The following is a 27,829-nucleotide window of genomic DNA, read 5'->3' as shown; positions in this document are numbered from 1 at the left end:
GTTACTTTACAAAAATATGAAATTATTTGCATAAAATTTAGTGATTTCTCACGAAATTTTGGTATTTAAAAGCTCATAGAATAAATAATGAAAATAACATTAATTACTAACATATTAATGGAGGAAATATCCTAAGAGGAATTTTAGTTATATTCAAAATAAACTTGACTAGTGTGACCAATGAAAATATACATATATTGAATCAAACTTCAATTTATATTACAAGCATATTGCACTGTAGAGTACATAGAGGTAATAAATCAACAAAAACAATAATATTTGTGAAGACCCTAATGTAAATACTGCCCTTGCGAATGAGTTATATTAAATTTCATATGCATTAAATATTAATCATACGCAAAAATATAAAATTATTTGCATAAAAATGAGTGATTTCTCATGAAATTTTGGTTTTTTAAAGTTCATAGAATAATTAATGGAGGAAATAACTTAAATCGAACCAAATTTAATCTATGATTAAAGATTTCAATGCACTTCTGTTGAATTTTCTAAAGTGGATTCTGTTTATATGAAATTTATTAGTGCCGAAATTTAAGTTATTTTTGAAAATTGTCCTTATATAGAAGTAATGATCAATTAAGAGCGTTTCTGACATGGCTTTATTTTAGATAAGATTTATTCATGCCGAATTTTTTATTGATATCAACATTTATTAGAGATTTATGGGAGTAAAATTGAATTGCGAAAGTGAAATTTAAATATGAGCTTTGGTCAATTATGGACCAGTCAGCACATTGTTAAATTTTGAAAAATCTGTTTAGAATTGCTAAAAGGCTGCGAAATTTTCTAATCTGACCTAACGATAAATATTAGTCATAGTATACTGACATTTATTTTAGAAATAATTTCCCTTATATTGTTATTGTCTCCATGGAAAGAAAAAATTATTATTTCACGCATTTTAAATTTATATTTTTTTTAATTCATTTTAAAATTTGAATTAACAAATTTTTTATTAAACTTCAATGTTTTCTGCATTTAAAATTGTAAAGCTTGTGGTATTGGATCTTATATGCCATTTAAAATGTTTAAATCCGTAAACAATTGGCAAAGTTATAAGTGTTTTTCAAACTTAACCTCTAAATTAATATTAATCATACGTTTAGTATAACCATAATATTTTATTTGCGTATAACTATTTTAAATATGGACACATTTTAAAACTATTCATGTCACATGAAATGTTATAATTTCGCTAATACAAAACATAGATTTTGTTAAGAAATGTTAAATTTAAATTCAAAAAAATTAAAATTTTTTAATTTTAATAAAATGTTTAGTTATTTTAGATATATTAAAATTGAATATATATTTACTTAAGTCTTAGAATGTGAATAATTTTAATTTTTTTTTAAATTATGTTAACAATTGCCAAGGTTATAGTCCAAATTCTAACCTAACCTACAAATTAATATTAATCATACGTCTAGTATAACCAAAATGTTTCTTTTAGGTATGTATATAACTAAGACTTTGAGTATTTTTTTTGATTTGCTAATACCTATAAAAAGTTGGTCTTTGTTAAAAACTGTTTAGATTAAAATTTGTTGAATTAAAAAATTTTCAAATTCCATAAAGAAATTGTAGGTTTTTAATGAAATGTTACTGTACATTAAAAATTTTGTAGTTTTTATATATTTAGTAAAGATTTAGCATTAACAAATTTCTAATTTTTAAAAAATCTATTTTTAATTGACAAAGTTATAAGCGATTTTCAAAACCAACCTTTAAATTAATATAAATCATACGCCTAGTATAACTAACATCTTTAATTTTTGTGTAACTGTATGAAATAGGGACAGATTTTGAAACTATTGATGCCATATGAATACTAGGTCCATAAGTTATAACTTGCTAATATAAAAGCTAGTTTTTGTTAAGAACTGTTTAAACTTAATTTAGGTAAATTCCAAACATTTTTAATTCTATTCAAATATTATTGTTTTTAATGAAAATTTTAGTGGAATTAAAAAATTTATAATAAATATATATTTACTGAAGTCTTAGCATTAATATATTTCTTATCTTTTAAAAATTCGTTTATAATTAGAAAAGTTATAGTAAATTTTTTAGTATAAACTCTAAATTAATATTAATCATACGTCTAATAAAACCAAATTCCTTCTTTTGGGTATAACTATAAAAAATATCGACATATTTCGAAACTATATGAAAACTAAGTCCTTTGCTTATAATTATCCAATATAAAATTTAGTTTCTATGAAGAAATATTTAATATAAATTAGTCGAAAAAACTAAAATTTTCAAATTCCATAAAAATTATTTTTTTTTAAAGAAATAGTAAGTATTATTAAATATTTTATAATAAATCTATGTTTGTTGTAGTCTTGGCATTTAAATACCTTTAATTTTTTAAAATCTGTTGCTAATTGCAAAAGTTAGGGGCGATTTTCCAACCCAATCTCATAATTAATATTAATCATACGTCTAGTATAATCAAAATCCTTTTTTTTTATATAACTAAGACAAATATAGAAAGATTTCAAAACTATTGATGCCATATGAAAACTAAGTCCTTTGGTTATAACTTGCCAATAGAAAAGTTAGTTTCTATGAAGAAATGTTTAAATATAAATTAGTTGAAAAAAAAAAAATTTCAAATTCCATAAAAATTTTTTTTTTTTTAAAGAAATAGTAAGTATTATTAAATATTTTATAATAAATCTATGTTTATTGTAGTCTTGGCATTTATAAACTTTTAATTTTTTAAAAATCTGTTGCTAATTGCAAAAGTTAGGGGCGATTTTCTAAGCCAATCTCATAATTAATATTAATCATACGTCTAGTATAACCAAAATCCTTTTTTTTTATATAACTAAGACAAATATAGAAAGATTTCAAAACTATTGATGCCATATGAAAACTAAGTCCTTTGGTTATAATTTGCCAATAGAAAAGTTAGTTTCTATGAAGAAATGTTTAAATATAAATTAGTTGAAAAAAAAAAAATTTCAAATTCCATAAAAATTTTTTTTTTTTTAAAGAAATAGTAAGTATTATTAAATATTTTATAATAAATCTATGTTTATTGTAGTCTTGGCATTTATAAACTTTTAATTTTTTAAAAATCTGTTGCTAATTGCAAAAGTTAGGGGCGATTTTCTAAGCCAATCTCATAATTAATATTAATCATACGTCTAGTATAACCAAAATCCTTTTTTTGTATATAACTAAGACAAATATAGAAGGATTTCAAAACTGTTGATGCCATACGAACACTAAGGCCTTTGGTTATAATTTGCCAATATAAAAGTTAGTTTCTATAAAAAAATATTTAAATATAAATTAGTTGAAAAACCAATTTCAAATTCCATAGAAATAATTTTTTTTTAAAGAAATAGTAAGTATTATTAAATATTTTATAATAAATTTATGTTTATTGTAGTATTGGCATTTATAAACTTTTAATTTTTTAAAAATCTGTTACTAATTGCCAAAGTTAGGGGCGATTTTCTAACACAATCTCATAATTAATATTAATCATATGTCTAGTATAACCAAAATCCTTTTTTTGTATATAACTAAGACAAATATAGAAGGATTTCAAAACTGTTGATGTCATGCGAACACTAAGGCCTTTGGTTATAATTTGTTAATATAAAAGTTAGTTTCTATGAAGAAATGTTTAAATATAAATTTGTTGAAAAAAATAAAAATTTTCAAATTCCATAAAAATAATTTTTTTTTTAAAGAAATAGTAAGTATTATTAAATATTTTATAATAAATCTATGTTTATTGTAGTTTGGCATTTATAAACTTTTAATTTTTTAAAAATCTGTTGCTAATTGCAAAGGTTAGGGGCGATTTTCTAACCCAATCTAATAATTAATAGTAATCATACGTCTAGTATAACCAAATTCCTTCTTTTGGGTATAACTTAAAGTTAGTTAAACAAATATTGACAGATTTCAAAACTATTGATGCCATATGAAAACTATGTCCTTTGGTTATAATTTGCCAATATAAAAGTTAGTTTCTATGCAGAAATGTTTAAATATAAATTAGTCGAAAAAACAAAAATTTTTAAATTCCGTAAAAATTATTTTTTTTTAAAAAAATAGTAAGTATTATTAAATATTTTATAATAAATCTATGTTTATTGTAGTCTTGGCATTAATAAACTTTTAATTTTTTAAAAATCTGTTGCTAATTGCAAAAGTTAGGGGCGATTTTCTAGCCCAATCTCATAATTAATATTAATCATACGTCTAGTATAACCAAATTCCTTTTTTTGTATATAACTAAAACAAATATAGAAAGATTTCAAAACTATTGATGCCATATGAAAACTAAGTCCTTTGGTTATAATTTGCCAATATAAAAGTTAGTTTCTATGAAGAAATGTTTAAATATAAATTTGTTGAAGAAAATAAAAATTTTCAAATTCCATAAAAATTATTTTTTTAAAGAAAATTATTTTAAGCATTTTTGATCATTTTGTTAGGGGTCTTTAAAAATGTTTATGTAGTATCAATTTATTTTAAATAATGCTTGTTTTGTTAAAGATTTTAACTTTAATGTTTGTCACCAAATCTTAAAATTTTTATTTTTCAATTCCTTTTTATAGTAAAATCAAATATTAATAATAAAATGTTTGTGACCAAAAATTCCTACGGCAGTATAAATGTTGATACTTAAATGTTTGCATCGTCATCATAATCACATTGAATTGAAACCAAAAACAAGTTAGAAGAGTATATCTGGCAAGAGCGAATCTTAAACACCGTCCACCTTAAATAGAAATAAAAGATATTGCATTCATCTATATACAGAGCAGTTCTGGTGGCAGTGCCCAAACTATTGTAAAGAAATTATTTATCGTTTAGGGTAACCTGTGGTTAATAGAATTAGCTAAAAATGGAACAATATATTTTGGCATGAGGCCTGGAATAAAATCAGTTGATCTTGAAAATCTGACAGGCTGAAAAGAAAATTCCAAGATCCAAAAAATGCTCCTGTATATAAGAGTTAATCAAATTTATGTTTGTCGTACAAACAACAATTAAGTCTCAAATGACCTTCAAAATTTCATGAGCCCATCTAATGTTTACTTACATCTTTATTATATTTTTGACAAACATTTACATTTTATCTACATCTAACAATATTCTCTTTCTTTTCTTTCTCCCACCTACCGGTCACAGTATCAAACGATATGGAAAATGTTACAATATCCACCACCTACAGTTGGGTTCATTCGAATGCCAGCGATTCCACCTTCTTTATGCTACAAATGCATCCGGATTTGGCCGATCCCATCGAACAGTTGGGCATGGAAATCGAACAGGATGACAATGAAACTGTAACGGATTTTAAGCAGCGTTTCGGTGAGAAACGTCTGTGGGAAATGCAAATCAATGTCACCGATTTAGAGGATTTGGATTTACGTTGCGGTGGCATAGCCAGACGCCATAACATGTCACGTGTGTCAAATGAAACGGTCAACTGTATGGTGCAACGTTGTACGTTCACCTTAAATGCACCAGAAATTTGTCCACCTGATTATAAGGAAACTGATGATACAATATTTTGGATTTACTTTATGTTGAGGTAAGTTTTGGATGGTTGGGTAGGGTTGGTTTGGGTTGGTTGGTTGGTTGGCTGTTTGGTTTCTATCGCTTTTGACATTTATTGACTTTTGATGCTGGTTGATTGTAATAGTAGTGACTGTGTAGTTATTTGGGATTGTGACGCTGACTTGGACAATAAATGGACATTGTGTCCATTAGTTTTATGGTGTGTTTGTATAAGTTAGAAAGGAAGGATATAAGAGGAGTTTGCTAGAGATTTAAATTTCATGCAGCTGTTATTTGAGTATAATAAAAGGACCTAACCCAACGTAAGTTGTTTGTGTCTGTCTGTCCGTCTGTCGGTCTGTATGTATTTTGTGACATATTGTATATTATGTAGAGCTTTCTGTGAGCATTAGTATCTATGTAATTTGAACATGGTATATTGTATACTTTGACATTTGATGTGACTTTAATACATTCTATGTATGTTTATATTTTTTCTCTCTCTATTGTGTTTGTTCTTTCCAATCATGACTGGATATTGTGGATTTCACGGGGCTATTGATTGTGTAGTGACATGTGTATGTAAATTAGGGTGGCCGAAACATAAAATTTTAATTTATTTTATTTTAATTCATTTTTCTCAAAATGTTTTCCTGAGCATTATCAAAGGCTATGAAGGTCTTTTATTAAGGCTTTTATGATTTCTATGACTTTTGGTCAGGAACGAATAAAGCCAATTTTGGATAATCTATTCTGAAGTGAAACGAATCCCAGAGACAGGAGTTCTGAATCGATCGAAAGGCTGGCCCGCCTTTCGATCTAAATAATTTTTAACCCTCCGTTAGTCGCAATCATTTTCAATCGAGACTAGTCGCAATGTATCAATTTGATATCAATAAAAAAGGTGCGTTTGAAAAAATCTCTTCACTTTTTATTTCGAAAACATAGAAACAATATCAACCAGATCAGTTGCGTGTAATGGAGGGTTGTCATGATGGAATATTACTGTTTGATGTCTGGATGCATGCAAGGGATTTCCAATAGGGACTTCCGAACTTTGACTGTTGATAGCGGCTATACTAAGTGCTATTCGTCATTGCCATGAAAAATACTTTGAGATATGGTCTGTTTCATATAAACGGTGCCACCCTATGTTTATATACTCGTATAACAGTTTTCATGTTTAGAGGTGTTTTATACATGTTCAAGTGTCTTTCTGTTTTTATACCCTTCACCATGAGTGACAAGGGTAAATATAAGTTTGTCATCCCGTTTGTAATTTCCCAGCCTCCTAAAGTATATATATTCTGGTTCATTATAAATAGCGGAGTCGATATAGCCACGTTGACATCTACTTTACGAAGCCCACATATAACTTTCACACATGATTTATACATAAATATATTCGCTATACTCCAACTTTGGTTGCTATTTAAAGTCCATAAAATCGGCAAACAAATGCCTGAGATATATGCAAAACCCGGTAGTAACTCGATTTTCACCAAAATTAATTTTGCACCAATTTTATACCCTCTGGATCCTTATATATAGCGGAGTCGTTAAAGCCATGACCGTCTGTCTCTCTGTTTAAATCAACTTTCCATTCACGATTCATACATCAATATATCTGGAATTCTTCCGGCTCATGCTATTTGAAATCGAGAAAATCGGTCCACAAATGGCTGAGATATAAGGTAAAAACCTGGACCTATTTTTAACCTATATCTGGATTACTAAGTCATTAATATAGACAAAATGGATATCTAATGATAGATATTTCAAAGACTTTTGCAACGACGTATAAGACCATAGTAAGTCAAAATCGGAAAAAAAAATTTTTAAACCGAATTTTTTTTTCACCAAAAGTTTTTTTTCGCTAAATACTAAAAACAATTAAAAAACTAAAAAAAAAAAATTCAAAATTTTTTTCCAAAAAATTTAAAAAATAAAAGATGGGTCAAAATCGGAAAAAACTAATTTTAAGCCGAATTTTTTTTCTCAACAAAATTTTTTTTGATAAATATTAAAAAAAATTAAAAAAAAAACGTTTTTTTTTTTTCCAAAAAATTAATTATTAAACATCTTTGGAAAAAAAATAAATCTTGTTTACCTAAAAATATTTAAAATTTTTAATTTGAGGTATAATTTGGTGAAGTGTATATAAGATTCGGCACAACCGAATATGGCTCTCTTACTTGTTTTTTCAAATATAGTTTTCACAAAATTTTTTTTTCCAAAAAGTTTTTTCCTCTAAAATAATTTTTGAAAATAATTTTTTTTCTCCAAAAATAGTGTTTAATATTTATCTGTATAATTTGATGAAGGGCATTTAAGATTCGGCACAGCCGAATATTGCACTCTTACTTGTTTTTATATTTTTTTGGGGTTATTTGGTTTGAGGATATACAAATGTTTGAGCAAATACTCAAATGTATTAGAAAATGTTTGTGATTTTTGTATTTAGTAACAGCACAGCGTAAAAACTTTAAGTTTATAGCAAATGTTTAATTTTAGCTTTGAATTATTTGTATTTTTTTGAAAAACATTTTGGGGAAAAATTTCACAATTTGGATGTTTGAAAAGAAAGAGAGTAAATTAAAAAGTTTGATAGTAGTGGAATGATATTTGAAATTATATTAGAAATTGCAATTTGATCAGGTTTAAAATTATTCTGTCAAAATATTATTTTTTTCTTTTTTTTAACAAAACTTTCTTTGTTTCTTTTTATAACAAAAGCTATTTTTTCCTATATATAAGTGATTTTATATCAGACATCCTTAACACTTAATGTGGTGACTTATGGCAGTTAGATGCATCTATTGATAAATAAGAAACTTGTTACCAAGTTCATGCAATATTTTAAGCACAAATTAAAAAAAAAACAAAATCGCTAAAAAATCATTTATAATCCGAATGAGCTAAAATTTAAGAAGTTCTGCAAAAAGTTCCCTCATATGTGGTATACCGATTTTATATGAGGAGCCGCAGAACAAAAGGTACTTTTTCACATCTTATCAAAAATTGGTTTTTTGGTATTTTGATAATATTTAGGTTGAAATCTTCTAGAAACAATCAAGTCAGCAAATTTTTATTATTTTTTTTAAAAGTCTCTAAAAAAATTTGTGTTTAACAAAACGGTCAACACTAGTAAAAAACGAAAAAAAATGGGGGCTATTCCTGTTCTCACTTTCACCATTCACCGTATTTTTGGAAACAATATTATGTAATTTCCACAGCGTTTCTAATTATAAAAGTTTACATGAGATTTTTTTTAAATTTAATTATATAATTTTCGAAACTTTATTTAAATATACATATATTGTTGTAATTATGCTTCCAAAAATAGGGTGAATGGTGAAACTGAGAACAGGAATAACCATGAATATTTCATTTCAATGTGTAATCTGTTTATACATTAGATCAGGATTAAAACTATTTATTTAAAATATTATTGTTAAAAAAACGCATAAAAAACATACTTTTTAATTTTGTTTTTATCAAAACGTACTTTTTTATCTTTATTTTTAACATTCTTTTTCCGATATTAAAATGGTTTTATATCAAACATCCTTAACATTTAATGTGGTGACTTATGGCAAGTAGATGTATCTATTGATAAGTAAGAAACTTGTTACCATTTCCAGGTTCATGCAGTTATTTTAGGGGGCGAAATAAATAAAACTCATTTTCCCAACAATTTAAAATGTGCGAAAAAGTATACAAAAGGTATACCTTTTGTTCTGCGGCTCCTCATATACCCTTCACCATGGGTATATATATATAAGTTTGTCATTCCTTTTGTAATTTCTACAGTTTTCTTTTCCTAAGAAAATATCGAAATTGATATAGCCATGTCCGTCTCTATGTTGAATATCGGGAATTCTCTCGGCTCGGTTGTTATTTAAAATCGTGAAAATAGCAGAGATATAAGGAATAAACCGGGACAAACTCGATTTTTGGCCTATTTTTGATCTATATCTGGATTACTAAGTCATTAATATAGACAATATGGATATCCAATAATAGATATTTCAAAGTCCATTGCAACGATGTATATAAGGCTATTATAGTAATTTGGACCTACAATGGGTCAAAATCGGTAAACATATTTTTTAACCCGAATTTTTTTAACAAAAAAAATTTTTTGTCATACATTTTTTTTCACTAATATATTTAACAAAATTTTTCTTAAAAAATTAAAAAAAAACTATTTGGAAAAAATAATCTTTTTTTAAAAAATTTTTAAAAAATAAATTTTAAATTTTGTTTACCTAAAAATATTTAAAATTTGTATTTTAAAGCATAATTTAGTGAAGGGTACATAAGAGTCGGCACAGCCGAATATTTCTCTTACTTCACCTTCGTGAGAAGGGTATATATAAGTTTGTCATTCCGTTTGTAATTTCCACAATATAAATTTCAAACCCTATAAAGTATATATACTCTGGATCCTTATAGATAGCGGAGTCGATTAAGCCATGTTCGATGTTGAAATCAATTTTCTGAAGACCCCAGATATCTTCGGGATCCAAATCTTCAATAATTCTGTCAGACATGCTTTCGAGAAGTTTCCTATTTAAAATCAGCAAAATCGGCCCACAAATAGCAGAGATATTAGGAATAAACTGGGTCAAACTCGATTCTTGGCCTATTTTTGATCTATATATGGATTACTAAGTCATTAACCCAGATATGCCGACTGTACTACATGTAGTACATGTAGTTCTTGTTTACAGAATACGTCACGTTTATCAAAATACCATTTTTTGTTGTTCACATACTTAGTACTCACAACTACCTCATGGGAGATTGTGTGATCGTATTATTTTTTGCTACTATTTTTGAGTTATTGAATTTTTAGTTTGTGATATTTTCAAAATGCCCATATTTAGTCATTATGGACATATCTCTTTTGTACTGAAAGTAAAATTTTGTACATTTACAAGTGAATAAATAAATACTATATTTTTTTGGAATTTATATTTATGAAGAGTAGCTTGATTGTTATATGCATGAAATTTTCATTATTGCGCTTTAGTTTTGTTGTTGTGTCCCCAATGTCCTATAATAGGACGACTTTTAGGACACTTTTTTCAATAATTTTTTAAAAAACTTTAATGAACTGTTTTTTATTTCTCATTTGCTTCCAAAATAATATAAAAGTACTTTAAAAATGATCAAGCTCAAGCCGTCGGCATATCTGGGTAAACAATATGGATATCTAATGATAGATATTTCAAAGACCTTTGCAACGATGTATATAAGACCATAGTAAGTTGGACCTACAATGGGTCAAAATCGGAAAAAATATTTTTTAACCCGATTTTTTTGAAAAAAAAATTTTAAATTTAAAAAAAATAATTTTTAAAATTTAAAATAAGTATTTTAAAGTACAATTTGGTGAAGGGTATATAAGAGTCGGCACAGGCGAATATAGTTGTCTTACTTGTTTTTTTTTTTAATTTGGTCGATCTTTTTATGTGTTTTTAGATATGGCGGGCCAACGGAGGGTCGAAATTTATTTTTAAAATATGAGTTATATTGGCGATAAAATTCTAAACAAATTAAAAAACACTAATAGTTATCTCATCGCTGTATAAAGTTATATACATCCATAATTGGAACATGTAAAAAGGGCCGCATATTTTTTCTTTTGTAGAAAACATTTTTCTTCGGTACTATATTAAATTTTTATATGATCAAGAAAGACAACTTAATGCAAAAACGTGCAAAGTAAAATTTGGCTCACTTAAGCGGACATAACACCCCCCAGACCTATATATATAAACTTGGCAAATTAAAAAAAAAAAAATTGGTTTGAGTAAAAATCCTAAAAAAGGCAAAGCACCGATCCACGTAATCCACGGATAACGTAATCAATTATTCGACTTTTTTCCGAACAAAAAGCCGATTTCGACTTTTCGAAATTTTTCAACAAAATTACCCTAGAACACTGGTATATAATATTCGAATATAACACTCTTACTTGTGTTTGATTAATATTTAAACATCTGCAAAACAGATTTTACTCCTATTTTCTGTAGTTGGTTTAGAAATTGAAAGCATAGAAATTCACAAAAGTCCAACATAAAAGCCACCCTAAAGTTAATTGAATATTGTTGAATTTAAAACAGATGTCGAAATCAGTAGGAATCAAGGGCTGAACGAATTCGCCATTTATAAGAAGCGAAAATTATAATCAATTATCGGATGTTTATAAAAAATGTGTGTGCTTACCAAAATATAAGTGCACAATTTGTTATTATAAACATTACAAATGTGAGATGTTCTCTGATTGCCGACCACTGATTTATAATACTTAATAATGTTACTAGATAAAGCTGGCCAAAATGATTTGTTCTAGGATTTCAATACTGACATTAATTAATGCATTAAAACAGTTCATATTTCCCTAAACAAAAGCTGGAAAATTATAATCACCTTAAATGCTTGTAAACCTCTAGCAGTAACTAAGTACAGCCAGCATAAACTAATTTTATCATTTAAGTGAAGCAAAACAAAACAATTCATTTATTTCATTACATTACATGCTTTTTGACACTCTGCAAAACCAAACCATTAGACAACCAAAAAAAAAATTATTAATGAATTTGAAAAGAAAATTGTTGATACTTTGATATCCATTGGATTAATTAATTAACTTTTGTTTTGTATATTTTTTCTCCATATATTTGTTTGTTGTTGTCATGTCTGATAATTAAATAATTATAATTTAAGTGTCACCCAAATAAATACAAAATGGGGAGAGAAAAAAATATTAAATGGAAAGCACTTGATATCAAACGCATGAAGTTGGCATTTGAACTCGAAGCAAAACAAACAATTTGACATTAGAAGGACAATTGTTGAAAATGTTGAAGATGATGAAAATGTTGATGATGATGATGACACAATAAAAGGGAGGAGAGGAGGAGTAGATGTATGAGCTTAACAAGTGTTACACTGCCATTGACAAAGATGAAGACGAAGACATTGTTGTTGAAAATGATAAAGATGATGATGATGAGATGACATAAACACTAGACATTTGAACTGAAAATAATACTCTAAAGTGATAATGATGATGACAATAATTAAGAAGCTGATTTGTTGCTTTTATTTGCTCTTCTCATCATCTTGTATATAGAAAATGACATAATTTTAAGCTTCTCCGTTTGGCATGAACAGTTTTTCTAAACAAAATTTTGTTTATTAATCATTATTACTGTATTTTATATATATTTTTTGTTCCTAACATCTTTAATGATTTATTTATTTTGTTAATTTTTTTGTTTTGTTTCCTATAGATTCCTGGCCACTACCATGTTATCGGCTGGTGTCACCATTATGGATCCCATCGCTCTGACAATGATTGAAAAGTACGGTGGTGATTTTGGACGTGAACGTCTTTTCTCCAGCATCGGCATGGCCATCTTCTCACCCATCACCGGCATCATGATTGATTACTTTTCGCGCGGCCTTGGCTACACCGATTATTCGGCTGCTTTTTATACGTACGATATTTTGTTAATTATTTCGACAGTGTCGGTGCTAATGATGCCGCTGGGCGAAAAACTGCCGGCCGATAATGTCTTTAGGGATTTGTGGAATTTATTGAAAATGCCGCATGTAATTACATTTATATTCTTCTTGTTCATATTGGGCAACTTTTGGGGTTTCATTGAGAGTTTCTTGTTTTTGTATTTGAAAGAATTGGGAGCACCAAATTATTTATTAGGTAAGTACAATAAGATAAACAAATGTGTATTAGCTATGAACGTTCGTATGTGTATATTGCCCATACCAAAAAGTAAAAACAAATTTACACAAATTACTGTGCAAGATTTGAGGGAGATAAAGAAATGCTATGTGTTACAGTGGGACAAATGATGGATATAAAGTAACTAAGATAAAATTAATTTGTTTCAATTTTATTCTAATCTCTGTTAAACATATTTAAAGAAAAATTAGCAGATTTTCATTAATTTTTTTTATTAAAACTTGTTAAAAATTTTAATGGAAATGTTGGCGAAATTTTATTCGATATTTTTTTGGGATTTTTTACTGAATTCTATTTTAAGGGAAATCTTTGGTGAAATAATTTTTAGTGAAATTTTTTTGTAAAAATTTCTGAAATTGAAAATTTTTTAGTATAAATTCCTGATGGTAAATTTGGAGGAACCTTTAGTTAAATTTTTACTCGAATTTTGAGAAATTTTTACAAAATATTTTTGCTAATATTTTTTTTGTGGAAATTTTTGGTGTTTTTTATTATTTAGTGAAAGTTTTTAGTAAAATTTTCAAGTGAATTTTAAATGAAAGTTTCTAGTGATCAAACTTATACATTTTTAGTGAAATTTTTGCTAAAAATTGTTTTTTTAATGAAATATTTAGTAAAACCTTCTAGTGAAAATTTCTACTGAAATCTTTTAGTGAATTTCTGGAGAAACTTCTAATGAATTTCTTTAGACAAAATTGTGAAAATGAAAATTTTTAAGAATAAATTTCTGATGACATCATTTAGACTCTAAATTTTAGAGGTATCTTTAGTAAAACATTTTGTGAAATTTTTACTAAAACTTTTTTGTAATTTTTACAAAATATTTTTGTTGTAAAATTTTCGGGTGAATTTTAATGGATATTTCCAGTGATCTAACTTCTACATTTCTAGTGAAATTTTTTCTTAAAATATTTCAGTAACATACAAATTTTTAGTGAAATTTTCAGTAAAATTTTAAAATTTGTAGTAAAAATTTTTTTTAGTAATAATTTTGAGTGACATTTTTGGTGAAATTTTTATTCAAATTAAAAGTTTTAGTGAAATTTTCTAATGAAATTTGTTTAATGAAGATATGAAATATTTTGTTGAAAATGTTTAGTACAAATTTCCAATGACAATTTTAGTGCAATTTTGGGTAAAAATGTCTGTGGAAATTTTCTAATAATATTATATTTGCTGAATTTGTTAATCTTTTACTAACATTTCTTTCAAATGAAAATGTTTCAATAGAAAGTTTATCCTTATCAAATTTTCACTTGAAATTTTCACTAAGATATGTTTTACAAGAAAATGTTTGAAAAGAAAATATCTCATTACCAAAATTTTCAAAAAAAAATTTTTTGAAATGTTTCAATGGAAAATGTTTAAACAAAATCCCTGAAAATAATTTGTTTCAATGGAAAATGTTTCGAAAGAAAATTTTTTATTTATTTATTTATTTATTTACATGATATTAAACTTATATAAATACAAGATTAATATATAAAATAGTAGCACTGGCTACCTAGGCCAGCAGCTAAAAATTTTTTAAATTAAATGGTTTCAAATGAAAATGTTTCAAAGGAAAATGTTTCAAAGGAAAATGTTTAAAAAGAAAATGTTACGAAAGAAAATGTTTCAAAGGAAAATGTTTCAAAAGGAAATGTTTCAAATGAAAAGGTTTCAAATGAAATTGTTTCAAAGGAAAATGTTTCAAATGAAAATGTTTCAAAAGAAAATGTTTCAAAAGAAAATGTTTCGAAAGAAAATTTTTTAAATTATATGGTTTCAAATGAAAATGTTTCAAAGGAAAATGTTTCGAAAGAAAATGTTTCAAAGGAAAATGTTTCAAAGGAAAATGTTTCGAAAGCAAATGTTTCATAAGCAAATGTTTCAAAGGAAAATGTTTCAAAAGAAAATGTTTCGAAGAAAATGTTTCGAAGGAAAATGTTTCAAAATGAAATGTTTCAAAGGAAAATGTTTCAAAGGAAAATGTTTCGAAAGAAAATGTTTCATAAGCAAATGTTTCAAAGGAAAATGTTTCAAAAGAAAATTTTTCAAAAGAAAATGTTTCGAAGGAAAATGTTTCGAAGGAAAATGTTTCAAAATGAAATGTTTCATAGAAAATGTTTCAAAGAAAAATGTTTCAAAAAGAAATGTTTCATTACCAAATGTTTCATTAGAAAAGTTTCAAAGGAAAATGTTTCAAAAGAAAAGGTTTCAAAAGGAAATGTTCCGAAGGAAAATGTTTCACAGGAAAATGTTTGAAAAGAAAATGTTTCCAAAGAAAATGTTTCATAGAAAATGTTTCAAAGGATAATATTTCAAAACAAAATGGTTTATTAGAAAAGTCTTAAAGGAAACTGTTTCAAGAGCAATTTTTTGAAAAGAAAATGTTTCAAAGGAAAATGTTTCATAAGAAAATGTCTCATAGAAAATGTTTAAAAAAAAAATATTTCAAATCAAAATGTTTCATTAGAAAATGTTTCACTAGAAAATCTTTCAAGGGCTAGTGTTTCAAATGGAAATGTTTAATCAGAAAAAAGAAAATGTTTCATTTGAAAATGCCAGCAAAAACTTTTCTTATAAATAAGCTGAAAAATAATGGGAATTTGACAATTTTACTACTTATTATTGTATTGAAAAAGTACTTATTTTTGTTCGCGATGTTCCAAAATAAGCTGTTTTAATGTGTCCTAATAAAGCGATTAATGTACCTACCGCCCTACTCACTATACCACGACCAACTTATTTTGTAAAGAATTAAAAACTGGTTCTCAAACACAAAGAAAAATCAATCAATTAAAAAAAAATTAATTAAATATAGTTGTAATTACAATAAAAAATATTTTGGTTAGAATTATATTTGACTTGGCTACAAAATAATGCATTCAGGAAGTAAAGAGTGAGCCAAAAAAAACCCTATACTTGTATTAAGTTCAATATAAAAATTCTCAAAAATACGTATTAAAAATGTCCATTTGAATTAGAGTTTGGTAAAAATTAATTTGAGACTGTATTTGAATTAATTTGTAGAGGAATTTAACTAAAATTTTGTGATATTTTTTTTAAAACATCGGGTTATAATTTACACAATTTTCAGTTGAGGCATTATAAACAATATATTTTTTATATCGTTATACATAACTGAATCAATATAGCCAGGTTTGTAATAACTTACAAAAACGTGATTGGAACATCAATATAGGCTTGGTTCGGTTTCTATCGATAGATATTGAAGTGTTTATAGCTATCTCCGTCTGTCCGTCTGTATGTTGAAATCTACTTTCGGTAGCCCTCGATTAACTACAAACATGATTGATACACCAATATATCGGGAATTCCCCCGGCTCGAGAAAATGGCTGAGATATAAGGAAAAAACCGGGACAACCTCGATTTTTGCCTTATTTTTTATGTATATCTGTATTACTAAGTCATTAATATAGACAAAATGGACATCTAATGATAGATATTTCAAAGTCCATTGCAATGGGTCAAAATCGGGAAAAATATTTATTAACCCGATTTTTTTTTAAAAAAAATTTTTGTCAAAATAAATAATAAATTTAAAAAATCAAAAAAAAAAAAAAATTGGAAAAAATTAAAAAAAAAAATTTCAAAAACAATTTTGTTTACCTAAAAATATTTAAAATTTGTATTTTAAAATATAATTTGGTGAAGGGTATATAAGATTCGGCACAGCCGAATATAGCTCTCTTAGTTGTTTTTATTTGTTTTTTCCAGCAATTGTCCCACTGTATACACATATCCTTATATGCTTGAATAAACAACTGTTAAGTAACATGCTAAATTTAATCAATGTTATATGGTTTACTTTTTTCCTCATTTCATTTCGATTTTAATAACAATTTTTTTGTTTGTTTCTGTTTCTGTTTGTATTTTATTTTCATCTTACAGGAATTACAATTACTGTGGGCACCGTAAGCAGTATACCGTTCTTATATGGAGCTGAGAAAATTACCAGAATCTTTGGTCATGTTAATTTGATTATTATTGCTTTCTTTTCGCATGCTGGTCGTTTGGTGGGCTATTCGTTTATTGAGTAAGTACAACGATATAAATACAAACATAGTAGTACATACAACACTTCAACACATGTAACATACAAAATAAACAATTGGAAAATTTGTAAGACACACAACCGCCTACTCCCATACACAAATTTAAGATTACTCTACTCTATAGCAGAGATGTAAATATCGATAAGCGTAAGTTGGTATGTCCTGTGCCTTAGCTCATGTCTTAAGGTATTATTTGTTGTTGAGGTTTTCTTTTTTTTTTGATTTTTTTTTGGCATTTTCATTATTTTCTTGGTAATTGTATGTGATTTGTTTGTATTTCCCTGCTTGTGTTTATATTGCTTCCTTCGATCGATTCCTGGTTTTATTTGTTTTTTTTCTTATTTCCTATTTTTTTTGTTTGTTTGATTTCGTTTAGAAATGCTTGGTGGTGTTTTCCGTTTGAAGCGATGGAAGCCTTATCATGCCACTTGATGTGGGTGGCAGCTGCCACTTATTGTTCAATTTTGGCTCCCAAAAGTCTTTTGGCCACATTGATTGGTGTTTTGGGTATGGCCCACTTTAGTTTGGGTAAGTGCAATTATACTACTACAACATTGAAATTTGAATTTGAATTTTATTTGCATTTTTGTTTTTACTGCTGCTGCTACTGCTGCTGTTATTGTTGTTGTTCTTATGTGATGGTCTTTGTTTATTACGAGATTCAAACATATTAGGGTGGCCTTTAGTTTTTAGTTTTTGTATTTGCAATGCTTTTAAGTTTTAAAATTGTTCTTCGTTACCTAAGAACCAAATGCTGAAAATTTGAGCAAAACCGGACAACGTATTGAGACTACATATTTTATTGGTTTTATGACTTAAAAATGCGGGATTTACAAATGATGGCGAATCTTTTGAACGGGGTTTTTGTTTTTTAAGGTATATACAGTGGTGGCCACCAATTTAAGACAAATACTTGAATTTTTTTCATCAACTGAATTTTAAGTGCGATAGAGCCAAAATAAAAGGACCTCTAAGGGTATGAAATTTATTATTAATGTTTCTAGTTTCTGAAAATTTTTTGGAAAAATAGGTAATAGGTACAAATATTTGAAAAAGTAATTGACAATCACGTGTAATTTAGCAAACAAATTTTGTCTTAAATTCCTTGCCACCACTGTACATATAATTGAAGGGTACATATCTGTCATTTATTCGCATTTAGTTATTGAACATTATAGTGTAAACAACAAAGTTTTTTTTGCTTCGAAAATGTCGAATTTTGTGCCAATAAAGCATCATATGCGAGAAGTTTCGCTTTACTTCTTTAATTTGAAAAAAAAGTTCAACTGAAGCACAGCGATTGCTCACCGAAGGTTATGAAGAATGTGTTCCATAGCTTTCAACATGCGAGAGATGATTTTTTCAGAAGTGGTGATTTTGACACGTTAGACAAAGATCCTACAGGCCAGCCAAAAAAGTTTGAATACTAAGAATTGGAAACATAATTCCATGAAGATTGTTGTCAAACTAAACAAGAGCTTGCAAAATCATTGGGAGCTACTCAAACAGGAATGGACCAGCAGTAATGACCCCTACTCATGCAAAGTATTGTGTTGGAACTAAGAAAATAGGTTATGGGATAGAGGAAAGAGGGAGTAGTGTTAATGAACTTCGATTTGAACTCTCCCACATTGAAAATGACTGGAAATATTTCAGCGAAAAGTTTGAAAAACGTGTATTACGTACAAATCTTCGGGTATCAGGAACAAGTTCTCTAATTTCATCAGAACGTATTTCAATGTAGTATGATAAAACAGTGAAACGCAGCCCGTGCTCCAGCGAATCAAAAGAATTGGATAGTCTACACAGAGAAAACAGATTCGTAATAGCAATGGAATTTGTAGCCAATCGAATGATTCGATTGCAAAAATTAAGTTTTTCGGTTTTATCAACATAATGTCAGTTGATAAAGAAGAATTTCGGTTAAAGCAACCAAGCTTTTGTTTCCCCTTTTAAAATTTCGTAGCCACAACAGTAAAATTCGGTCATTAAGGCTGAGTCAATTGATTGGTAACATATTCGGTTGCTATTAAGAATCTGTTTTCTGTGTGTACGGTCACCAATAATCACTTCCACCCTCTCCTGTACGCGGTCAAGAAGCTCCAACATAGACTTTGAAGCACCGTCCTATACATGGGAGTTGTATTCCATATTCGATCGGATCTAAGGGGTGTAAATAGTGAAGAGATCAGATGGAGTGAAGTAATTCCTACACCGTTTCAGAAATCCGAGACACATGAATGCTTCTTTCCACACTTTAAAAATGTGTTTAGACCAGCGGACATGACATTGTATTCTCATGATCAGAACATCAAGAGCGTCTGATGAAGTGACATGATCTGACGTTTGGTTTTATGTCAATATACAAGACTGAGTCTTGAGAGCGTTGAAAGCGACCCTATTCGCTTGACCCCATTCAGAGATTGTCAGAAGGTCTCAATTAAGGGAATCACTCATGTTTTGCCTCATTGACCCAATCTCCGAGAGGCTTAATCTGTAACTGAAAAACAATAGATAGGGTTGGAATTTTGACGTAGAACGTCATTTAGAAAAATAAGGAATAGAGTAGGAGAAACACCAAAAGGTCTGCCCCTATTATTAGGGGCAGACTATCACAGAGTACAGAGTCGCAACTGTTTTGTTCGAAATCGTCCAGAATATGTGGCCAGACATAAAACTATAATATACCATTATGACAACGTTCGACTACATGTTGGAATACCTGTTAAGATGTATTTAGAATTAAGTGGTTGGGAAATTTTACCTCACCCGCTTTATAGTCCAGACCGTGCCCATCCGACTACTATTTGTTTCGATCGATGCAGAAGGCTCTCCCTGGAATACGCTTAGAGTATCCGATATAGGCTTGATTCATTATTGGCCTCAAAAGATGAGCAGTTCTTTTGGCTGGGAATACAGATGAACAAATGTATCAAAATAAAATAAATTCCTCATTTTTAAGTCTTACACACAATATATTTTTTTGTGATAATAAATTATTTTGGGTATTGATGTTAGGAAATTTTTGTATTTGAATATTGATGGCTAAAAGAAATAAAGTAACAGCATTTCTGGAACAGAAAAGCGACTCTTATAATTATGAAAGGTCATATCGAGTAGATCAGTTTTGTAAATAAAGCAAGTAAGAGAGCTACATATATTCGGCTGTGCCGAATCTTATATATCCTTCACCAAATTATACTTCAAAATAAAAATTTTAAATATTTTCAGGTAAACATAATTTTTTTTTGCAGTTTTTTCATTTTATGGAAAAAAATGTTTCGAATTGTTTTTTTAATTTTTTTTTTTTTAAATTTTATTTTTTTTTTGTTTTTTATTTATTTTTTAATATTTAGCGAAAAAAAACTTTTGGTGAAAAAAATAGGGTTAAAATATATATTTCCGATTTTGACCCATTGTAGGTCCAACATACTATGGTTTTATATACGTCATTGCAAAAGTCTTTGAAATATCTATCATTAGATATCTATATTGTCTATATTAATGACTTAGTAATCCAGATATAGGTTAAAAATAGATCAGAAATCGAGGTTGTCCTGGTTTTTTCCTCATAGCTCAGCTATTTGTGGACCGATTTTGCTGATTTTAAATAGCAAACTTCTCGAAAGCATGTCTGACAGAATTATTGAAGATTTGAATCCCGAAGATATCTGGGGTCTTCAGAAAATTGATTTCAACAGACAGACATAAATAAAGACAGACAGAGAGAGAGACAGACAGACAGAGAGACAGACAGAAAGAAAGACGGACATGGCTTAATCGACTCCGCTATCTATAAGGATCCAGAATATATATACTTTACAGGGTCGGAAATGAAGAATGTAGAAATTACAAACGGAATGACAAACTTTTACATACCCTTCTCACGAAGGTGAAGGGTATAATTATAGTCCAGTGTGGTTTCAAATCAAATTTTTATGGCATAAATTAAAATAATCATGTTAGAGCTTTTAATTTCAGCACATTTAATGTCCATGCCATATAAATAAATTTAAACAAAAAATAGTCCTTTGAACTACGCCCACTAAATGGGAAGGTATCCAAACTGAACTATTTTTTATATGTAAAAGACAATTATATACATTTTGATTTATTTGATTTTTTTTGATAATATTCAGATTTTTATTGAGTTTTTTAAAGAACCCACTCTATTAGTATATCATATTTGTGCCCGTTTGTTGTCCAATCGTAAAGCATTTCGGTACGGGTAATCAAAAATTGTGCTAAAATAAAATGACAATTGTGGGAGTTTGCTGAAAAATGATAGCGAGATATGAATATACACTCAAAATACATTTCATACATATTTTCTTGATTGCTTGGAGTGTTGCCTTTAGGAAAATAAATAAATTTTTAATAATTTTTTAATTTTTTTTTAATTTTTTTTTAATTTTTGCCAAAAAAAAATCAATTTGGGACCATAGTGCAGTGGGTCAAAGTTTTAATTTTTTGATCGAAGGGAGCATTATACTAAATGAAAAAAAATGTTGTAGGTTAATGTCTAAGAGGATTCTTATTGTCAGAGTTATATTGTGGAATATTATGGGGATCATTTTTGTGGAAGATCTTAATCCTCTAGCTTCTCTCTTTAGGGGTCAATGTGATACCATTTTCGAGAAAATCAAAAAAAGTCCTTTTTTAAAGATTAAAATATTTCACAAACATTTATGCCGGAAAATTTTGGGTGGGGTCTCGAAAGATACCTAAGTTGTAAATAATATCCTTTACGCTTAATTAGCAAATTTACACGCCACCTTGGGTCTCACATTTTAGAAAATCGCCAAAAATCCATTTATGATCCAAATGAGCAGAAATTTAAAATGTGAATAGTCCTTGAGAAGGTCTACAAAAAACATGCATATCTCTTTTAGTCCAAGTGATATTTAGGTTTATTTTTTTAATTTTTATTTTGCTCGATTTTTTTTTCTTGGCGATTTTTTTAAAAAATGTGAGAAGTTGGCGTGTAATTTTGCGAATTAAGCATTTACAACTTCGGTATCTTTGGAAAAAAATTCCTTTTTGAAAGATCTTTTTTTTGATTTTGTCGAAAATGGGGTAAAATTGACCCCTAAAGAGAGGTTTAAGATCTTCCACAAATATTATTCCCACAATATTACTCTGATAATAAGAATTCTCTCAAACATTAACTTAAAACATTTTTTTCATTTGCCCATTCAGAATTATAGGGTCGCTATTCTGTTCCAATCCAAGAGTCTCAATTAGTTGGACAGTGCTTATAAAATATTTTGAAACATTTAACCCAAAACGTTATCCAAGTTTGTTCAAATTCTCAGCATTTAACGGATAGCAATTTACGACTTTAGAGGCATCGCAAATCCAATCAGTGCTAAAAAAGAGCCACCCTTATATATATTCACAATTTTCATTTTCCATTTTCCCTTTAACCATAACCATGTCTATTTTGTATGCATTTGAGCTTGAGCTCGAATACACAATATCACAAATACATATTTTGTATGCATTTGTCTCTCAGTCACATATGTTCGAAGTGAAATGAATGAATTCTGTCAATTTTCCTGCTTAATGATGTTAAGTGGAAAAATTGCTGTTGTTTGTTTCTCTCTTTCACTATTTACTGGCTGTCGATCATTTGATATGATAATTTTGGAAATTGTTTTTATGAAAATTTCTGTTTGAACGAAAACATTTCAATTGCAACATTTAGAAATTTGTTAGGGGGATAGGGGTGACAATATTGTAAAGTGTTAAGAACTAAAATTCCAGCGCAATTAAAAGCAATTGTATTTTAAGTTTTGATTTAAAATTTTGTGAAATATATCTTCTAGGTCGCGGTAGTGGTTCCTTTAGTGGTGGCTTGCTAATCGGCCAATTTGGCACCAGGGATGCCTTCCGTTATATGGGTTTGCTGGCTGTGGTGGGTGGCATTGCTTATGGTCTGCTGCACTTGGTTTGGTTGCGTAAATTCGATCACAATATGGACGACCTGGAAGAGGAGGTGGAGGCTGTGGAAACTGGTGAAACAGAGAAATTAACAGAACCCTCCACCAAAGAACAGGGCACATCCATGTCCTTGGAACGCTTGTCACTCATGATAAAATACAATCAAATTGGCAGCTTATCATCGCTGCCTAGAGGTTCAAGGGTGAGTAACTTAAAATGTCTAAAGCAATTGTTTTAAAAATATCTGTTGAGTTTTCTTGAATTTCTACATACTAATTTATTTTATATTAGGGCGACATACACGAACATTTATCAATACGTCGCAGCAGTTATAATGTTGAATCATTACGTTCGCCCAAGCATTACATTGGCAGCGCCTCTAAGGTTGACATTTTACGTTCGGCATTGGAAATAAATCACAAATCCTCAAATAATTCGGTGCTGAGTAAGAACGATAACCGTACATCAAATCAATCATTGGGACGAAATCGTGCCGACAGTGCACCCAAACTCAATCATACAACGTTGAAAAATATTTCACAACCAGCCCTGGAGGCGGTTGTATTAGAGGTGAGTTTTATTTTTATATTTTTTTTTTTGAAATACTATTTACATTTTGTGTTGTTATTGTCTTTTTTTGTTGTTTTGTTTTGTTGTTTGAGTAACATTAATGGAGTTAAATTTGAAACTAAAGTAACAAAAGAATAAGTACCTGCAAGCCATGCTAAAAATGTTTTTAATGTATGTGTTAGATGTATATTATTTTTGTACATCATTTACACCATTTCCAGTTGATTAAGAGCAAAAATAATGAATTTATTATAAAATAAGTTGAATTTTTAGTGAAATTGTTAATGAAAATTTTAGAAATAATAGAGTTAAATACTATATACAGACAATTTTAGTATTTGTTATTCGATTTACCATTAGTTATAAGTTAAGTTTGTAATATCCACGCTTTTCATGTGACCCCATAAAGTAAATATATTCTGGATAGTTATAAATAGCGCAGTCGATATAGCCAAGTACGTTCGAATCCCCCAAATAACTTACAAACTCAAGTGATACATTCATATATCAAGTATAGTTCTGGTTCGGATGCAATTTAAAATTGAGAAAATCGGTCCGGAAATGGCTGATGTAGAAGCAAAAAACCACGACTACCTCGAATTTTTGAAAAAATGTTCACAAAATGTTTTTTCATCTAAAATTTTTTTTTTGCCGAAAATTATTTTTCACCAATTTTTTTCGCATAATAATTTTTTTTTACCAAATTTTATTTTGCACGATTAATAAAAAAAAAAATTTCCGCAAAAATTGATTTTTTATTTTTATCTTAATAACCTATGTAATAATGGTGAATATATTGAGTTTGTCATTGCGTTTATAACACATCGAAATATTGGTCGTAGAACCAAAAATTATATATATTCGTGGTCCTTATAAAATTCTAAGACGATCTCGCTATGTCCGTCCGTCTGTTCGAAATATATTCTTTGTTCAGAAATGTTTGATATTGAAAATTGGAAAAATCGGTCAAGCAGAAACAGAGTTATTGAGTAAAATGTGAGAGAACCTCCAAAAAAGATGTCAATTATCAAAAATTTCTTTGCTAACTTTAAATACATGTAAATTTTCCACACATCATTTCAAAAAAATGGAAAATTACACAATGATTATTATACCCTAGTGGGGAGGGTAAATGCGTTTGTGCAGATGTTTGTATCGCCCAAAAATATTAGTCTAACACCCACCTTAAAGTAGAACGATCGACTTAGAATCACTATCTGAGTCGATTTAACGATGTCCGTCTGTCTGGCTGGCTGGTTGCAGAGTACAGATCGCAATTTTGAAGATATTTCGATCAAATTTGGTACAAGAACCAAGCCTATTGAAACTGTCTGAAATCGGTCCATTATTTCACATAGCCACCATACAAATGTCCTGCCAGAAATGGACTTTATCGGTCATAAATGTTTAATTTATATATTTATCTATAAAAATTTCGCTCCAAATAAGTTTTATATACGAAATTCATGTCACCAAATTTTGTTACGATCGGTCCATAATTAGTCATAGTCATAATGTACATAAATCTCTTAAAAATTTTGGTATATACACAAAATTCAACATAAATAACTTTCATATAGACATAAATCACACTACCTAATTTCATGGTGATCAGTCCATAATTGGTCATAGCTCCCATATAAGGCCCACTTCCGAAAATCACTCACGAATATAAATTACATATTGATATTTTAAAAGAAAAATATTTTTGCTCATTTTCTTGGTGTACGGTATTGTAAGTTCGGGCTTGACCGAATTTTGCTCCAAATAAGTCATAGCTCCCATATTTCATCAGCTTGTAAATTTTTTATAAGTGAAGCTGATGCAAAAAACAAAAAAAACCTAAATACTAAATGCTAGAAAAAACAAGTAAGAAAGTATGGTCGGTCAAGCCCGACCATATAATACCCTACACTAAGTAAAAGAGCAAAAACATTTTTCTTTTAAAATTTCAATAATTTATATTTTTGAGTGATTTTCGGAAGTGGGCCTTATATGGGGGCTATGACCAATTGTGGACCGATCACCATGAAATTAGGTAGTGTGATTTATGTCTATATGAAAGTTATTTATGTTGAATTTTGTGTGTATACCTATATTTTTAAGAGATTTATGCACGTTAAAGTGATTTTCGTAAGCGGTCTATATGGGAGCTATGGCCAATTATGGACCGATCACCATGAAATTAGTACGTGTGATTTATGTCTATATTCAAGTTAAATATGTTGAATTTTGTGTGTATACTAACATTTATTGAGAGATTTATGCACGTTAAAGTGATTTTCGGAAGCGGGTCTATATGGGAGCTATGACTAATTATGGACCGATCGTAACAAAATTTGGTGACATGAATTTTGTGTATACAAATCTTATTTGAAGCGGAATTTGTGTAGATACATATATAAATTAAACATTTATGACCGATAAAGTCCAATTTCGGAAGGACATTTGTATGGGGGATAGGTGAAATAATAGACCGATTTCAGCCAGTTTTAATAGGCTTGGTCCTTGGGCCGAAAAAATAATATGTACCAAATTTGATCGAAATATCTTCAAAATTGCATCGTTTAATCGACTCAGAAAGTGATTCTAAGTCGATCGGTATACTTTAAGGTGGGTGTTAGACTAATATTTTTGGGCGTTACAAACATCTGCACAAACGCATAATACCCTCCCCACTATGGTGGTGTAGGGTATAATTAAAACTTCAACTTTAGCTTCAAATTTCTCAACAACTGCTAAACCGATTTTAATGAAATAAAACTGGAGAAAGACTCAAGAAAATCCAAACAAAAATTTATAGAATATCTCTATCGATTAAAAAGTTACAGAGTTTTGGCCGATGATAAACGATCCTGAGCCACTGTGCGTCGGTATAGCCTGGTCAGTCTGTATGTTGAAATAAACTTTCCGTAGCCCCAAATAACATACACACATGATATATAGAAAATTCTCCCTGCTCGATTGCTATTTAAAAATCGAGAAAATCGGTCCACAAATGGCTGAGATTCTCGAGGGACAACCTCGATTTTTTACCTATTTTTTTTTATCTATATCTGGATTACTAAGAGCTAGTTTCTGGGATAGAGATAATCTACATTCTTCGCTTAAACCTAAATTAAACTAAAAATTGTGTTTCTCACTTATTGTTTATATGCTATATAATCTAGGTTTAACTGAGCATCATTGGTGAGTTAAACCTAAGTATAAAATGCCAAAGCACAAACAGATGGAAAATAAAATAAACAATTCAGCACAGCAGCTCTTTGTTTTTATTTGCTTTATTAACATCAATATAATTTTTAATATACATTTTATATACTTTTATGTCGCTTTTTCTTTTAGAAAGTTAAAATTTACAAAAAAAGTTATGTAACGCGGTTGCTTTTTCTTATAAAATGTATAGTATTGCCATATTTATATGAAAAAATTTGAAGAATAAACATGTGATTTGACTGAAAAGTATGGCAATGCTAACAAAATTAATCCACTAGTGAGAAACACAATCATTGGTTAAATTCCGGCAAAATATGTTTCAGGATTAATATAACAGCGTGTTAAGCTGAGTTTAACTGACAAGTAAGAAACTAGCTCTAAGTCATTAATATAGATAAATGGATGATAGATATTTCAAAGTTCATTGCAACGATTTATATAATGCTATAGTAATTTGGACCAAAATCAGGAAATATATTTTTTAATCCGAATTTTTTTTCACTAATAAATTTAAAAAAAAATATTTTTAAATATTAAAAAAAAATTGGAAAAAAATAAAAAAAATAATTTCGAAAAAAATTTGTTTTTTAATTAATGGAAAATTTTAACTATACACCTAAATTTCCTTCATTATAATTGTTGCCATTCTTTATTTTCAAAAAACGAAAATCCTAAAAAAATGTATGTGTTCCAAAAACT

General features: G+C 28.5%; 1 protein-coding gene across 2 annotated transcripts in view; it reads left to right on the top strand.

The window, feature by feature from the left end:
* Nucleotides 1–27,829, top strand: part of LOC135951205 (uncharacterized) — a 155,844-nt gene that overhangs the window by 102,236 nt on the left and 25,779 nt on the right. For both annotated transcript variants that reach the window (XM_065500810.1, XM_065500811.1), the window contains exons 5-10: nt 5,188–5,593; nt 12,867–13,297; nt 17,238–17,382; nt 17,778–17,929; nt 23,230–23,546; nt 23,636–23,914. In XM_065500810.1, coding sequence (XP_065356882.1) covers nt 5,188–5,593; nt 12,867–13,297; nt 17,238–17,382; nt 17,778–17,929; nt 23,230–23,546; nt 23,636–23,914 — 1,730 coding nt within the window. The remainder of the gene's footprint in view (nt 1–5,187; nt 5,594–12,866; nt 13,298–17,237; nt 17,383–17,777; nt 17,930–23,229; nt 23,547–23,635; nt 23,915–27,829) is intronic.

The sequence above is a fragment of the Calliphora vicina genome, chromosome 2 (assembly GCF_958450345.1).
Source record: "Calliphora vicina chromosome 2, idCalVici1.1, whole genome shotgun sequence".
In the NCBI taxonomy this organism is placed as follows: Eukaryota; Metazoa; Arthropoda; class Insecta; order Diptera; family Calliphoridae; genus Calliphora; species Calliphora vicina.
The sequence above is the reverse complement of the archived record's forward strand: the minus strand, read 5'-3'. Positions and strand labels throughout refer to the sequence as shown.